Below are 15,733 nucleotides of genomic sequence, written 5' to 3' on the forward strand. Positions count from 1 at the left end.
GGACTCTGCCCAGCACAGGCTTTAACTGTCGTATTCTCGGGACAGAGAAAGCCGGGACACCCCCGACAGACTCAGTGGGCCTGTGAAGAGGCCCTGAGCTGCGCTTTCAATAGGATGACAGCCACATAGTGAAAGATCAACCCCGACAATTTTTTTGAATTGTAAATAAGAAATGGCCAATGGAAGCAGAGATATTGGAGGAGGCAAATGTTGGGTTGTGTCAGAGTCCATCAGAATGGCACCCTGCCCCTGCAGGAGCCACCTGACGCCGCTGCCTAGAAACCCAGCTCCCCCCACGAGGGGAGAAATACCACAACTGAAGCAAAGTCAGTGTATGGGTTCAATGGCAGACTAGAGTGGACAGAGGAAAGACTCCATGTATGTGCAGACAGAAAAACAGAATTTACCCAATCTCAACACAAAGCAAGTGGCTTAGGGCTGGGGTCAGAGATTGGTGGGGATACTGCCTCAAAAGCTTATGGAACCAAAACAAAAATGCCATTAATGTCTTTGAAGAAGGAAAAAGAAGTACTTGAAGAAATGGCTGAAAACAAATTTGGTAAGAGACCTAAACATATAGATTTAAGAATCTTAGTCTCAGATGGAATAAACACAAATAAATCCAATGCTAAGACACTCACAGTCAAACTTCTGAAAACTAAAGACAAAGAAAAAAATCTTGAGAGAGGAAAACATCTTACTTATAAGGAGGAAATTTAAAAAATATATATATATTTATTTGAGAGAGAGCATGTGCGAGCAGGACAGGCAGAGGGAGAGGAAGAGGGAGAGAATCTCAAGCAGATTCCCCACTGAGCGTGGAGCCTAATGCAGGGCTCGATTCCACGACCCTGGTATCATGACCTGAGCTGAAATCAAGAGTTGGAAGCTTAACCAACTAAGCCACCCAGGCGCCCTGTAGGGGAAAAATCTGAACGACTGTAGATTTCTCATCAGAAACCATGAAGTGGCACAATGTTTTTCAAGTGCTGAAAGAAAAGAACTGTCAACTCAGAATTCAACTCCAGGGAAAATATCATCAGGAATGAAGGGGCAAATCAAGGCATCTAAATTGTTTGATGGGGGCGCCTGGGTGCCTCAGTCGGTTAAGCATCTCACTCTTGGTTTTGGCTTAGGTCATGATCTCAGGGTCATGAGACTGAGGCCTGCATGGGGCTCTGCATTCAGCACAGAGTATGCTTGAGATTCTTTCCCTCTCCCTCCCCTATACCCCTCCCTCCTGGTTATGCTCTCTCTAAAATAAATGAATAAAATCTTAAAAAAATAAATTATGTTTGATGGTTGAAGCAAAAATCACCACATTGTGTGATGTGGTTCTAAATTTAAGTGGAGGAAATATTTAAAACAATTATAAACTGGAGAAGGTAATGAGACATAAAGACAGGTGAGGTTTCTGTATTTCACTCAAATTGGTAAAATGATGACACCAACAGACTGTGATGACTTACACACACACACACACACACTGTACTATCTAGAACAACCACTAAAGCCATACAAAGAGATACATTCAAAATCAGTATAGAGCAAAATGGGATTCTAAAAGTGTTCAAGCAACCCATAGGAAGGCAGGCAAAAGAAAACACAGAGAAATGAAAACCAGAGAGAAGAACAGTAAGCCGAAAAATAAAAGGGCAGGCTTAGGCCTTAAGTTTATTAGTAATTACATTAAATATATATGATCTAAATACACTAACTAAAGATAGAGATGGGTGGGTACAGTGGATTAAAAAACATGACCCAACTATATGCTGTTGATAAGCAATCTACTTACATATAAGGGTGTAGGTGTATTGACAGTTAAAGGATGGAAAAAGGTGTATCATGCAAACATTAATTAGAAAAAAAGAGTAGGAGTGACTACACTAATGTCAGATAAAGTAGATGTTGGAGTAAAGAAAATTACTGGCAAGAAGAATGGGATAAAAAATAAACATTCAAAAATCAGTTTCAATTTCTATATAATAGCAATAAATTCATGGACACCAAAATTAAAAGTATGATATAAATTTATAATTGCTTTAAAAAAGGAAATACTTGGGTATAATTCTAGCCATCACATATAAGAACTTGTAAAACTATAAAATGCTGATGAAAAAAAATCAAAGATCTACAGAAATGGAGAACCATATTGTATTCATGGGAGTCTCAACATAGTGAAGATACCAATTTTCCCCAAATTGATAAACAAATTTAATGCAATGCCTATAAAAATCTGAGTAAGATATATTTAGATGTAGACAAGACTATTTTAAAATTTATATGGAAATGCAAAGGAACTAGAATAGCTAAAACCAATTTTGAAAAGGAAAAATAAGGTGGGAGGAGCAGTGTAGTCTACCTGATTTCAAGACTTCCTGCACAGCTACAGTAATCGAGACTGTGTGGTAATGGTGAGAAAGAGAATTAGATCAACAGAATAGAGAACCCAGAAAAAACTCACATAAACAGGACCGACTGATTTTTCACAAAATCACAAAAGAGTAGCCTTTCCAACAAATGGTGCTGGAAAAAAAAAATTGGTCTTCAATCTGCAAAATGTGAACAAAAACAAGAAAACAAGAAGGCAAAAAATACCCCAAAAAACCTTCAACCTAAATTTTATACCTAATACAAAAATTAACTCAAAATGGATCATGGGCTTAAATGTAAAATATAAAACTTAAAACGTTTAGGGGAAAAAAAAAAAACGCTTAGGTTAAAAAAGTTCACTCTGGGGTTAGGTAAAAAAAAAAAAAGTTCTTTGATTTGACACCAACAAGCTTGATCCACAAAAAAAGAATTAATAGGACTTCATCAAAATTAAAATATATTTCTCTGTGAAAGATCCTGTTAAGAAGATGAAATGGGAGAAAATATTTGCATGCCACATCTCTGACAAAGGACTAGTATCTAGAATGTATAAAGAATTCTTAAAACCCATTTAATGAGAAAATGGGTAAAAGACATGAAGGGATGTTTTATGGAACAGAGTAAGCAGATGGCAAATAAGTACATGGAAAGATGTGCAAAATCATTAACTATGAGGGAAATAAAACTTAAAACCACAATAACATCACTATACACTTGTCAGAATGGCTAAATAAAAAAATAGTGACAAAACCAAATGCTGGCAGAGTTGAAGAAACCGGATTACTCAGACTTTGCCAGTGGAAATGTAAAATGCTAGTCTGGAGACGTTTGGCTATCCCTTAAAAAATGAAATTTGTAACTGCCATGTGATCTTCCAATTGTCTGACATTCCAGAGAAACAGAGACTTATGTTCATACAAAAATCTGCACACAAATGTTCTTAGAAGTATTTGTAATAGCCAAAAGCCAGCAAAAATCCAGATGTCCTTCCGTGGGCGAACAGCTAAGCTATGGTACATCCGTGCCATTGGAATACTACTCAGTAATAAAAAGGAAAACTATTGATATATACCAGAACCTGGATGAATTTCCACAGAATCATGCTCAGCTAAAAAATCCATCTCAAATGGTTACATACTGTATGATTCCATTTATTTAAAGTTCTCGAAATGACAAAATTATAGAAACAGAGAACAGAGTAGTAGTTGACAGGGATTAAGGGAGGGTTAAGGAGGGGGTGGGCATGGCTACAAAGGGGCTGGGGGGATTCTGGCAGCAATGGGATGCCCTGCATCCTGACTGCATCAATGTCAATATCCTGGTTGTGATATATGGTATGTTTTCAAGACATTATCACAGGGGAGAACAGGGGAAAGGGGACATCCCCTACCACTGCTTGTACATCTACAGTGATCTCACAATAAAGTTTAGCTTGATTTTAAAAAGTACATTCTGTATGATTCTACTTATATGAATTCAAAGCATGATCCTAACCTAAGCATGATCGAAATCAGAACAGCAATCACCCTTGGCAGGAAAGGGGCATGAGGAATCTGGGGGATAATGGAAATGTTTTGCATTTTGTTTTGGGCAGGGATCACAAATTCATGTCTCAGAAACGTACATTTGAAAGGATCTCTCCTTCCCAAGATTTAAGATGGTCTAATATCCTTGGATTAAGATAGTCCCATCGTGTGTTCTGCTGAAATACTGATTCTTCTTCCCTTTAGAGCTAAAAGGAATCCCTGAGTTTTAAAGAATTTATAAATGGTGGGGCGCCTGGGTGGCTCAGTTGTTAAGCGTCTGCCTTCGGCTCAGGTCATGATCTCCAGGTCCTGGAATCGAGCCCCGCATCAGGCTCCCTGCTCAGTGGGAAGCCTGCTTCTCCCTCTCCCTCTCCCGCTGCTTGTGTTCCCTCTCTCACTCTGTCAAATAAGTAAATAAAATCTTAAAAAAAAGAATTCATAAATGGTAACATGCAGAATACAAAGCATCATGATTTTTGAGGAATAAAAATTTAGCTAAGTGATCACGATAGGCCATTTTTCACTTGGGAGAATGTTTTGCCAGTCCTACAGGCATAACGACTTCATTCAGCAAGTGTCCAATGACAAGAAAAGTCACGCAGACAGACCCCTTGCCCCACTCTTGCTATTGGGGTCTGCGCTGTGGTGGGCAGGCCACTCCCTCTGGGGCCCAGCCCTGTGTTTCTGGCCCTCTGGAGCCTCCCAAACCCTGGGCGTCGCTGAGACCGAGGCGGGACCCATCTCTGGGAGGGTGAGCTTCTCGTGCCCTCTGACTTAGGGACTCAGCGCAAACGTTGTCCTTGCCCACCAGTCCTACCTTCAGGATGTCGGCAAACAGAGGAATAATAAAGCCTGTTCTACCAGTGCCCTAGGACCCCACAGCTCCCGGGGCGGGTGCTGAGGGCCCGCCACCCCTGGGAGGTCTCTGCAGGTGCATATCGCAGGTCTGCTCGTAACACCGATGCTTGAACCCAAGTGCTTCATGGTCTTTGATCCACCTGGATGTTAAGCTTGCTTTTCTGTGGCCAGAGGCAACAGCTCTTCCCTTTGCTCTGATTCGTGTGTCCATCAAGAAGTGGGGTACCTCAGAGATTCTAACCAGGACGAGGTGCAGCCCCACCGTAAGCAGCTGAAATCTGGTTTATGCACCCGTGTCTTTGGAGTCTGGGTTCTGGGAACTAATCTGCAGGCACCTGACCAACTCCCGTTTCTGGCCTTGTACAGTGGATTCCCACTCCGGAACATTCTCCCCTCCAACTCCCCGCCAGACCTAGGAGAGGCCAGTCTTTCCGTCTCCCTCAGTGATGTCTCTCTTTTCGATTCCACAGTGATCACTTTAAATAAAAGGCCTAACGCAAAAATCAGGCAAATATGTTTAATTTTTTAAAATAACTGATGGCAAAATAAAATATTTACATCACATCATACTGTGTAAACATGTAAGGTCTCTGTACAAAGAAATATACATGCAAAATAATGTAAAAATTTAACTGAAATAATAAAAGAAACAATACACAAATGAACGTTGTGAGGTTACGAATACACATCCAGTTTTGAATCCAATTTCTTTTAAAAAGTTTCTGTACAATTTTACAAGAAACAAACAAAAACCCAACAAAAGAATAAATAAAATACATTGGAAGCGGCAGAGCTTCACTACGCCGGTTTATGGCTCAAGCCCCAGGTGTCTGGCCGGCTGGGGATGCGGGCTGGTCTCCCTGTTAGTGTGTCTCACACCACGAGGGTAGAAAGACACCCCGCAACACTCAAGCGTGCCCAGAAACCCCGCGGCGTGCTCCCGGGCCTCCCCACCCGGCGTGAATTCTGCCAGCGACGCAGGCGTCGAGTGGCAGCCGCAGGGCGGCTAGTGCGTCGTTGGCTTTCCTTTCGTACCCAAAGCTCAGAATCCAGCCAATTTTTGTACAGAAAGTTGCACGTCAAAAAGTCTAAAAAGTAGTAAATGTCCAGACTGATTTTGGGAAGAAAAATAATACTTTGGCATTCTGAATAATAGCGTAGTAAATTTTAAAACATTGCCCTATTATCCAGTTTTGTATTCAGAGTATGAAATCACTTTTTACAGTCCTCAAAACTGACAAATTCCACGAAGAGTTCAGTCTCCTTGAACTGATAGCACAGGGCTACAACCCCCGCCCCCCCGCCCCCCCCGACACACGCACAAAACCATAAAGCTCACTGTACGAAGTATGTGCTTTTTCTATGTATTTATTACAGGTACAACAGAGGTCTTCATAAATAGTTGCATAAAATGTTAAAGCCACAACATTGCACATGATATGAAATAAAACCAAAAAAACCCCAATGAGTGCATTTACAGTATTTTCATCTGACTGTATACTGCTCAACAATCTGATTGACGGCTGGGGGGTGGGTGGGAGCACAGGGAGGCCACCCCTAGGGCTCGGGGTGGGACCCAACTTGATGTCCTCGGTGGATGGGCAGAGCCCTCTGACCTCCCCCTGATGAAGCCCTGGGCCGCGGGTGGGGAGCAGGAGGGGAAAGGACAGACCGAAGGCAGGACCAGTCTTATATACAAGTAAGGCCTACATTTCATCAGAGCAGAACGATTCATTCTATTTTTATGCAAAAGTCTGAGGTTGAATGCACGTTTCAGGAGCCCAGTCTGGCGTCCCCGTGAGACGCACGCAGACCCGGCAGCTGGAAGAGCTCAGAGCCAGGCGGACCCTGAGCTCTGGACGAGGCCGCGGGGATGGCCACCGCGAGGGTGAGTCCTCCCCAGAGGGGTCCAGTATCTCTGTTTTGTTCGTGAAGACCAGTGGTTGAACATCGGCATTTCGTTTCCTTGAATAAATCCTGGAAAATGTTAAATTTGCAAAATTCTATTCATGTTCATTTAAAAAAGTTTCTTTTTATTTTTTGCAGAAACCTGAATAAAAGACTGTGGTACAGCAATGCTGTGTCCGCTCACGAAGAGTGTACAAGAAGGTCCTCCACCCCAGCACAGCGTGCTCCCGAGTCCCAGGCACTGCCGAGCTCAGCTCACTCGGAGCCCCAAGTCACACGATGAACATACGGCAGCTGATCAGTTCTGTTGGTGTGTGTTTCTCTTCAAAATTCAAATTAACAGCTGATTGGCAGGTGAAAGAGAATGAGAAAGAACTTCAAGATAGGTCAAACTCTAGGCAAAAGCCTGCTCTGTAAGAAGTTTTGAACGCCACGGATAGGTCGAACATCGTTCTGGTGTTTGCGCCGCTCAATGAAGGACGTCAGTCTGGACGTGTCGAGGACGCCCGCCCCCTTGCCACTGCCGTGGCCCGCCTGCAGCCACTGCTCCTGGAGGGCTAGTGCAGCCGAGGGACGCCTGGCAGGGTCCTCTTGCAGGAGGGAACACACGAACTCCTTGGCCTTCTGGCTCACTCCTTTAAAGCAGTCCTCTGGGAAACTAAAGTCTAGTCGGCAAATGTTCAGGCAGGTCTCCTCCACGCTGTCGTCGAGGAAGGGGGACACGCCGCTGAGAAGCACATATGTGAGCACTCCGACACTCCATGTATCCGAGGTCAGGGAGATGGGGTTCCCAAGGATGATTTCGGGGGCTGCGAACTCGGGGTTCCCCAATAACTGGTGGATGTAGTAGGTCGTGTTGAGTTGGACAGCATCTCCAAAATCAGCCAGTTTAATCGTTGGCTTGGCCAAACTCTGATCCACCAGAATGTTTTCAGGCTAGAAGACAGGATAAGACAACGGTCATTTCCATCGATCCCCATCTCAAGCTTACTTGGGATGCTCACCAGGAATCGACGAAGTCGACTGGAAGAAACCGTTCCAACGCAAGAAGGGATGCAGTTCTGAGCACGCAGGCCCACGGAGGAGAAGGCAGCACCAACACAGAGGGAACGCCGCCCCCTCCCCGCAGACAGCTCTCCTGGTAAGTGAGCATGAAGGCGCCATGCCGAAGAACGCTGCCTTAGCAAGCTGGGTGTTCGTCTTCACGCCCAGCACTAACAGTAATATTCACCTTCCTTTCTCAGCTACCACTGACCCAGTCCCACACCAGCCTTGCAAAGCTCTCAGGAACTTTCTGGAACCTCATGAAATGTGTGAAGATCTCAAATGTTTATCTAGTACTTCACTGACTTTGTATCATTGAGAGCAAAACCTTAAAAACAGAGATTAGAAATCAGGGTTCCCGTTACCCACCTCCTCCTGCTTGTCCCTGGTCCCCCCAGGCCTCCTGCAGTGGACACGTTGGGAGGAGGCCCCCACGTGCCAGGTGGCTGGGCCTCGGTCAGACATGATGGCTTTGGCCCCAGGGGCCCCACTCGCCTTTAGGTCCAGGTGTGCTATCCTGCAGTTGTGAAGGTATCGGACGGCTTCCAGAACCTCCCCCAGATACGCCCTGATCTTCCCTTCGGTGAGGTTTCCCCATCGCACCACACAGTCCAGGAGACGCCCCTGGTCAGCCCTGCGGAGGCAAGAACGTGGGCAACACTTATCATGGTGCTGGGTCACTTTAGAGGAAACAAAGAGCTTGTCTGTGCCCACTGTTAATGTCCTACCAGTCTGGTGTTTCAGGAGCACAGCTCCACCTCCAGGCACGACTCTATCAAGAGGGTGATTTCTTTTCAACCTCGTTATGGATGCGAGTGGGGAACAAGGGCGCCCAGCCCTCAGAGGGAGCGGGGAAGGGGAGGGGAGCACGAGCTCCCGCCCAGCAGGCTCGCACGTGAGCCCGGCCTCTCGGATGCTGAGGGGATGCAAGCCATCCGGCCACGGTGGGCACTCGGCAGGTGCTCTGCAGGCATCTGCTGTAGGCTGCAACGAAGTGATACACCTCCCCAAGCCTTCGTTTTGTCATCTGTAAGATGGGCAAGGGGAAGGCCACACGAGCTAATATAAGTAAAGAGGCAGACCTCGAGGTGTGCTGAGAAAACAGCCAGCATGACAGGCTGCCCCCTGCACCCCCCCGCCCCCGTTCCTGCTGCGCTTTTCCTGGGTGCCTTTGAAAACAACACTCAGAGGTGAGCCGTGACACTTAGTGACCTCTGCCCAGCCACCTCATAACATCGCTGCCCCTGCTCTCACTCGTGACCTGGGATGGAGGGCTGCCCTTCCGCCAGCTCGCTGTCCCCAGTTTCGGGATCTGTAATCTGAAACTGTGCCTTCCATCAAAATGCCCCCAGAGTTCCCATTTCCCTGAAGTGGGAGCAGGGATGCTGAAGGAACGACCGGCCGACCCGCACCTCTGGTTTCATGCTGCACTCAGAAGGCTTCCTACTACGGTGAATTACTTTGATATTGAAAAACCATGGATGCAGCGCTGCCCATGGGCCAGGGACTAAAGGCTTACTGTCAATTCACTAAATCCTCACGCCAACCTTCCCAAGGTCATACAGCTCGCCAGGGAAGGCCAGACCTGCAGTGAGGTGGTCTGGCCCAGGCTCTCGGGGCACCTCGCTCGCTCCCCGCTCTGTCTGCACAACAGACACTTAATGGAAAACCAGCCACTTGCCCGGTAACAACGGGTAATCGAGGAGACCTTGGTAGTAATCTGTTAGGAAAATAAATCCTAGTAACAGTACGGCGAGACCAAACCATTCAGTTTTCTACTAAAAAGAAACGACAGCCGAACACACTTAAATTTTAAGCCAGAAATGGAAGTCTTGTTGATTTTTGATGAGGACTTTAAGATAGTTCTCGCTAAAAAAATTCCCAGATGAGCAGAAGCTCTTGGACACCCAGCATCTCCAGCCAGAATAGGATAGAATTTAACAACAGCTAAAGGCCAAGATATTTCAGAGAGGGTGGGCTTCCCAGCCCTGGTACTGCTAACACTGGGGGACAGCGGAGTGTCTGCCGCGGGGCCGTCTGGGCTCTGCGGGATGATGAGCAGCATCCCTGGCCTCTACCCTCTAGATGCCAGTGGCATCCCCAACCCAAGCTGTGACGGCCAAAAAAGTCTCCAGACATGGCCGTAATGTCCCCTGGGGGGCAAAACTGCCCCCAACGGAGGACCACTGCTCTTCGGTCAGTTTTCACACTCTCTCCTTAGATGACTATGCCATTTACTGGGGTGGTGCACAGAGCTCACTGAACACCATGGGACTGGGGGCTCCTCTGGCCATGGAGGCCCACCTGCTTTCCCAAGGACGTCCTCTAGGGGAGGTGCATCTCACTCTCCCATTCTGACCACCCTGTGGTGGGCCGGAGCTCTAGCAGGCAGGACTGCAGGCCCAAAGCAGCGGCCAGGAGCAAGATCTTAGGGGGCCCACTCAGCACTCACGAGGCTCCCCGGGCCCCCAGCAGCCGTGTGGTCACTAGCAGGGGCAGGAGTCTTCAGAGGCCTGGCCCCTTGGGGATCCTGGCAAGCAGGTGGCACCTCCAGGTTGGCTGAGACCCAGAGGGAACCTGGGTGGTGCTGAGGTGCTTTGATGCTAAGCTCGTTGCTCCCTCATTTGGACAGCATGTGCTAAAGACTATACTTCTTTCTACCATTACTGGAAAGCTCTAGAACTGTGGTCTCTGACAGCAGGCGCACACACACCCCCACACACACGCATTACAAGTTGTATGGATCCTGAAATCCTGATTTCTGTCCTTCTTAGAGAACAAACAACAGTAAAATCACTTTAAGTTGAGGCTGAGGCTTACGAACTGGGGAGAGCAGTACGCACATTTCTAACACCAGGACGTAGCTGGTGGGGGTCTCGAAGGTATCAAGGAGGCCAACAAGCAGCGGGTGCTGGAGGTTCTGCAGGATTCCAAGCTCATGGGTGACCTGGTCACGTTTCATCAGCTTCTTGTTCACAAACTTAGTGGCCACTGCTCGTTTGGTTCCTTTCTGATCACATTTCTTAACGACAGAGAATCTGCCCCTGGAAAACAGGTCGAGAAGATCATTTTCAGAGGACTCTTGAGTACGTCACGGAGAAAAGACTCTGTTAACCTAAATGGACTGGAGGCCTGTCCGCAGGCTCTGCTCTCCCTGGCCACTCGTGGAGGGGCCGTGGCTCGCAACGACCCGGGGAAGCTGGCCAGTCTCCGAGCCCCTCAGCCATGGGATGCCCTGGGCCTGGCTGCCCCTTCTGGAAAGAACCGGCCCCTCTCTCTGTTTGGGCAGGAGGACCCTGCCACTCCAACCTACATCTCCAATCTGAAGAACACATTCAGCCTTTCTCAACTGGGACTCCACAGGAGAAAATTAAGGTCCACAAAAAAGGGTCTGAGCGACACTCCTCTGACTTCTCCCAAGGACAGCACACAACTAGTGTGGTCCCATAGGCACAGAAGAGGAGTTAAGTCATTACATCAATGGATGGCTTATGGCATTACGCCTCAATTCTCTCTTGGAACCCAAGCTGAAAACATCCTCTTTACTCCCTCAATGTTTTTTTTTTTTTTTTTTTTTTTTAAAGATTTTATTTATTTGAGAGCGAGCGAGAGAGAGAATGAGAACACGAGAGGGGATAAGGTCAGAGGGAGAAGCAGACTCCCTGCTGAGCAGGGAGCCCGATGTGGGACTCGATCCCGGGACTCCAGGATCATGACCTGAGCCGAAGGCAGTCGCTTAACCAACTGAGCCACCCAGGCACCCATACTCCCTCAATGTTTAGTATCAAAAGGCAATTACACATTTCATTTCAAATATAATTCATATAACTTCCAACTGGTGGCAAAATTCACCACTAATCTTATCTACTCTTACAGACAGTTATGTCACACACTTGCTCTCTCGGAAGGGGCTCTGGGTTTTATATCATACCTGCCAAGCTCAGCCACTTCACTGTAGAAGGAGTCAAAGTTGTCTTTCCAGGTCACCATGATCCCATCACTCCCTGGACCTGCAAGAAGAGCAGCATCTCCCCTGAGCTTGGTTTATGTGCGCTTCTTGGGGAAGAAGTCTATAGGCCTGCGCTGTCCAATATGGCAGCCACACGCGGCTACTGAGCATCTGAACTGTGGCTCACCGGACTGAAGATGTGCTGGAAGCGTAAAATACACACTGCAGGTTGGGACTCAGGATGAAAAGAGATGGATTTACGTGACAGAAATAAACACACACTTCCTTTCCCATTATTTCCCCACTCGTATCTCCAAGGTGGAGTCTTCTATCTCCCTAAGCTCCTTTAGCTTCTGTAACTGATTTATTATAAAGCAAAAATCACCCCGTATAGTTTCTATGATGTCTTTTACAAATGAGAACACTGGCGATTCTTCACTTTCAAATTCAGGATTCTCTTTCTTCCTTGTGTCATGATCCAAGAATCAGATCATTTCCTTTCTCTGGTATAATGAGGTTAAAATATCTGGGATGAAGATACATGGGATAAAAATGCTAAGACAATTCTATTCATTGTCTACACACAGGGCGGGCGCTCCTGGACTCAATGCACCTTTTAGTTCAGATTCTTATTCTTGTTCTTGGAAGCAGTTTCCTAGACCTGGTGCAGCTGAAGAATGCATGGGAAACGTCAGCAGCCCTGTACTGCACAGCTGGCCTTCTGTGAAGCCCGAGCTGCAAACCAACTGGTATGTGCTGCCTACTGAGCAATGGTCAGTGCAACCAGAGGAGATTTAAAAGGGCCTAGGATGTGGGTTCTGCCTCTGGGAGCTCAGGGTCTGGCTGAGGAGAGACAACAAGGCCGTGCTGGGCCATGGAGAGAGCAAGGGCTTCAGACGGGAGCAACGCAGGTCCCACCGTGGTTGCCCTGCGTTCCCAGGAGGGACACTGTCTCAGTGAAGCACAGAGCCTGCATAGGCCTCAGCCACGCTCCTTCCTCTCCTCCCACAGCCTACGCGAGACCAACTTAGAGGAGATTCTCTCAGAGCCAAAGTGTCAACTGAGCAATTGAGTAAGAGAAGTCAGATACAAGAATGTGTTTTGAGCACTACGAGCATGAGACGTACCGTGTTCCAACCCAGAGGCCGGCACTGGATGCTCGGCTGCCCAGGGGCTGGGTCAGGGGCCTGCACTATGCACCTCCCCGAAGACATGAGCGGGGCAGGAGGTCACCCGCCCCGGGACACCCTAGACACTGTGGTCTGCCGCTTGCAGCTCTCGTTGGGAAGGCCCCACACTGACTTATTGCCAAATATTTTAGACCTTCCTGAGTGTGTATGTGCAGGGGCAGGGTCTCTCTGGACCCGCGAGTCCCAGAAGATGCGCGCCCCCTGCTCAGGGGTGCCACTTACCCAGCACCCTCAGACTGGCTGAAGACGAGGCTGAACCCATGTCGTTCACGGCGATGCACGTGTAGATGCCATCATCTTCTGTGGTCACGCCGACAATCTTCAGAGTGGCCTCTCCCAAGTCACTGCCACACAGATGACAACTCATTGTGGGTCACAAAGGCGCAGCTCCCCCAGTGACCGCCCCTACCCTCTCTCCTTTGGGGTCACAGAAAATGACAGAGGAAGTACTGACAAGGAACTTCAAGTGGAATTTTAATTTTTATTGCACACCTCGGTATGAAATGCTCCCTTGTGGGTGACGTCAGGGTGCCGAGGGTAACCGAGGGGGTTGATTGTGTTGGTCACAGTTGACGGAGGTCACGCTCACTGCCAGCAAAACCCAGCCTCACCTGTAGGAGATGCTGTAGTGACCGTCGTTGTTCAAGGTGTTGTGTTCAGGGCCCTTCCAGGTGATCGAGGCCTTGGGGCGGCCACAAACTCGACATCTAAGAACAACGGTCTCCCCTGTCTCACACGTGACCTCACTCAAGGGAATGACGAATTCTGGGGGAACTGCAGGAGAAAGGAGTCAGGGATACCTGTCACCCTTGGCTCCTTTCCCACACCCACCAATCCTAACAAGAATGAGACCCAAATTGCCGCCCATGCCCCAGCGCTCCAGAAAACCCACTCTCCAGGTTACACCCCAGCGTTCTACAATGTGCCCCATGGACCCTACACTCTGCAAAACCAGAGGAACAAGATAACAACTCACCGTCATATATGTAGTTGGGATTGAGAAGCTGAAACGGAAAAAGCACATAGATGTTAACCAGAAACATGAACTGTTTTGTGGTATGTTACTTTTATTCCCAGGCTACAAGTATCACTGAAGGATGAACAAGAATACAACTTGGGTCTCAAAACAGAGCACATTTTCATTGCCTTTACATGTACTCAAAAAGCCTCATGTCACAAATTTCAGTGAATTTTTGTCTTCCTACCCACCAACACAAAAGAGCCTCTTGAACTCAGAAATGCCCATTTTTCTCATCCAACAGGCCGGGTTCGGCCGGTCCCTGGGCCCCTTACTTCTGAAGAGCTGCCAGTGCCCTGACCAGAGCCCATGCCCTCCCTTTAGGGGAGATTTCCTTTCTCTGCAGGCAACCACCGCCCAGCTAGGTTTAGGGCAATCTGATCACGGGAGTAAAGCTGACTGAAGCAACCCCCAAGGGAATGCGCCAAAGCTGGTGAACCTGTGTCTCGGGCCCCTCTAGTCCCTTCCCAGCGGTGTGCGGCGGGCCCTGGGGAAGCCCGTAACACAGCTACCTGACACCGTGTACTAGGAGAACCTGGCCTCTGCTTCCCCAGCGCAGCCAGCAGCGTCCTTTGGAAGCTACCCGAGCGCCTGGTCAGGGCGCGCCCCGGCGCCGTGCGGGGCGCATGTGCACCTGTGCCGGGAGCACGGTCCCCGCGAGCGCTCTACGAAGCCCCGCAGGAGCTGCGCCCAAGGCAGCGGGAGGGGATGCGGGAGGGGATGCGGGAGGCAGATGGCGGCAAGTGAGGCCAGGAGCCAGGCCCGCAACCCCTCCTGGGCCGCCCCCGGCCCCGCTGCTGCCCCGGGAATGAATGAATGAATGCCGCAGGCTCCTGGAGACGCGCATACGCACCTTCACAGATACCTTGTTGCTGAGCCCCTCCCGCGACTTCCGATAACCGTTCTCTAACTTGCCTTCCCGCTTGCCGTCTTTATCTTTTTTCTCAGATTTTTTCCTTAAACGGAGTGCTGTGTGCCAAGATGTTGACTTCCTAGGGGGAAAATAACACGTTGGTAGTGTTACAGCTTTCTAGTGTTCAGCAAGTGATTCCTGAAAGCCTTAGAGAAAGGCTGAGTAGCCCACTTAGGGGATTTGGGGTGACGGAGGCTCCCTGAGCTCTGCTGAGGGAAACGCACCTGTGAGGCTCAACAACCAGAGGGGAAACCAAGAAGCTCTTCACTTTTGAGGATTAAAATACAAAAGTGCTGGTAATGGTCAATTTTATGTATCAACTTAACTGGGCCGCTGGGTGCCCAGAAATGTGATCACACGTTGTTCTGGGTGTTTCTGGATAAGATTAACATTTTAATTAGTAGAGTAAAACACACTGCCCTCCACAACGTGGGAGGCCCCCTCCAATCAACTGAAGGCCTTAGTAAAAAGACGGGCTTCCCTGAGCAAGAGGGAATTCTCTAGTAGAATGGGTCCCCAGCCTGCCAGCCCACACTGCACATTTGGACCTCCTAGTCTCCATAACTGTATGAGCCAATTCCTTTTATTACCTGCTTCCTCCCTGGAACGAACGAACACACACACACACACACTCCTATTGGTTCTGTTTCTTTGGAGAACCCTAATACAAGGACTAAGAACACTCTTTGATAAAATGAAGTACAAAATGGGAATCTTGAACATTGTACTAGAATAAAACATTTCTGCATATCAAGGAGAAACAGGACAAGGGGGTTATCATGGAGGAGAGGCTCTCTGTAGCCTGAACTCAAGCCCAACTTTCCCGGCAGCTGCGAGCTCCAAGCCCAGAGGTGCAGGGTGCTGCTGGGATGCTGGCCAGCCTGCACTGCGAACCCAGCTGAGGGTCCTCCATGCTTGGAGAGAAGCACGACCACTGTCACTGCCTTTGGGTCC

The 15,733-nt window shown here is 48.3% G+C and overlaps 1 protein-coding gene across 11 annotated transcripts in view; it reads right to left on the minus strand.

The window, feature by feature from the left end:
• Window positions 1-5,260: 5,260 nt before the first annotated feature.
• Window positions 5,261-15,733, minus strand: part of TRIO (trio Rho guanine nucleotide exchange factor) — a 341,653-nt gene continuing 331,180 nt past the window's right edge. For 6 of the 11 annotated variants that reach the window (XM_064596847.1, XM_064596845.1, XM_064596844.1 and 3 more), the window contains 8 exons: window positions 14,720-14,858; window positions 13,825-13,852; window positions 13,460-13,622; window positions 13,071-13,192; window positions 11,641-11,719; window positions 10,553-10,753; window positions 8,079-8,343; window positions 5,261-7,601 (listed from right to left, as the gene is read on the minus strand). In XM_064596847.1, the coding sequence (XP_064452917.1) occupies window positions 7,053-7,601; window positions 8,079-8,343; window positions 10,553-10,753; window positions 11,641-11,719; window positions 13,071-13,192; window positions 13,460-13,622; window positions 13,825-13,852; window positions 14,720-14,858 (1,546 nt within the window). In that variant the 3' untranslated portion in view covers window positions 5,261-7,052. The other 5 variants (XM_045863432.3, XM_064596846.1, XM_064596850.1 and 2 more) reach the window with 4 other exon arrangements.

This window comes from Mirounga angustirostris, unplaced genomic scaffold (genome assembly GCF_029215605.1).
Source record: "Mirounga angustirostris isolate CCGP_5_RB_7025 unplaced genomic scaffold, mMirAng1.0.hap1 SCAF_7, whole genome shotgun sequence".
NCBI classification, from domain to species: Eukaryota; Metazoa; Chordata; class Mammalia; order Carnivora; family Phocidae; genus Mirounga; species Mirounga angustirostris.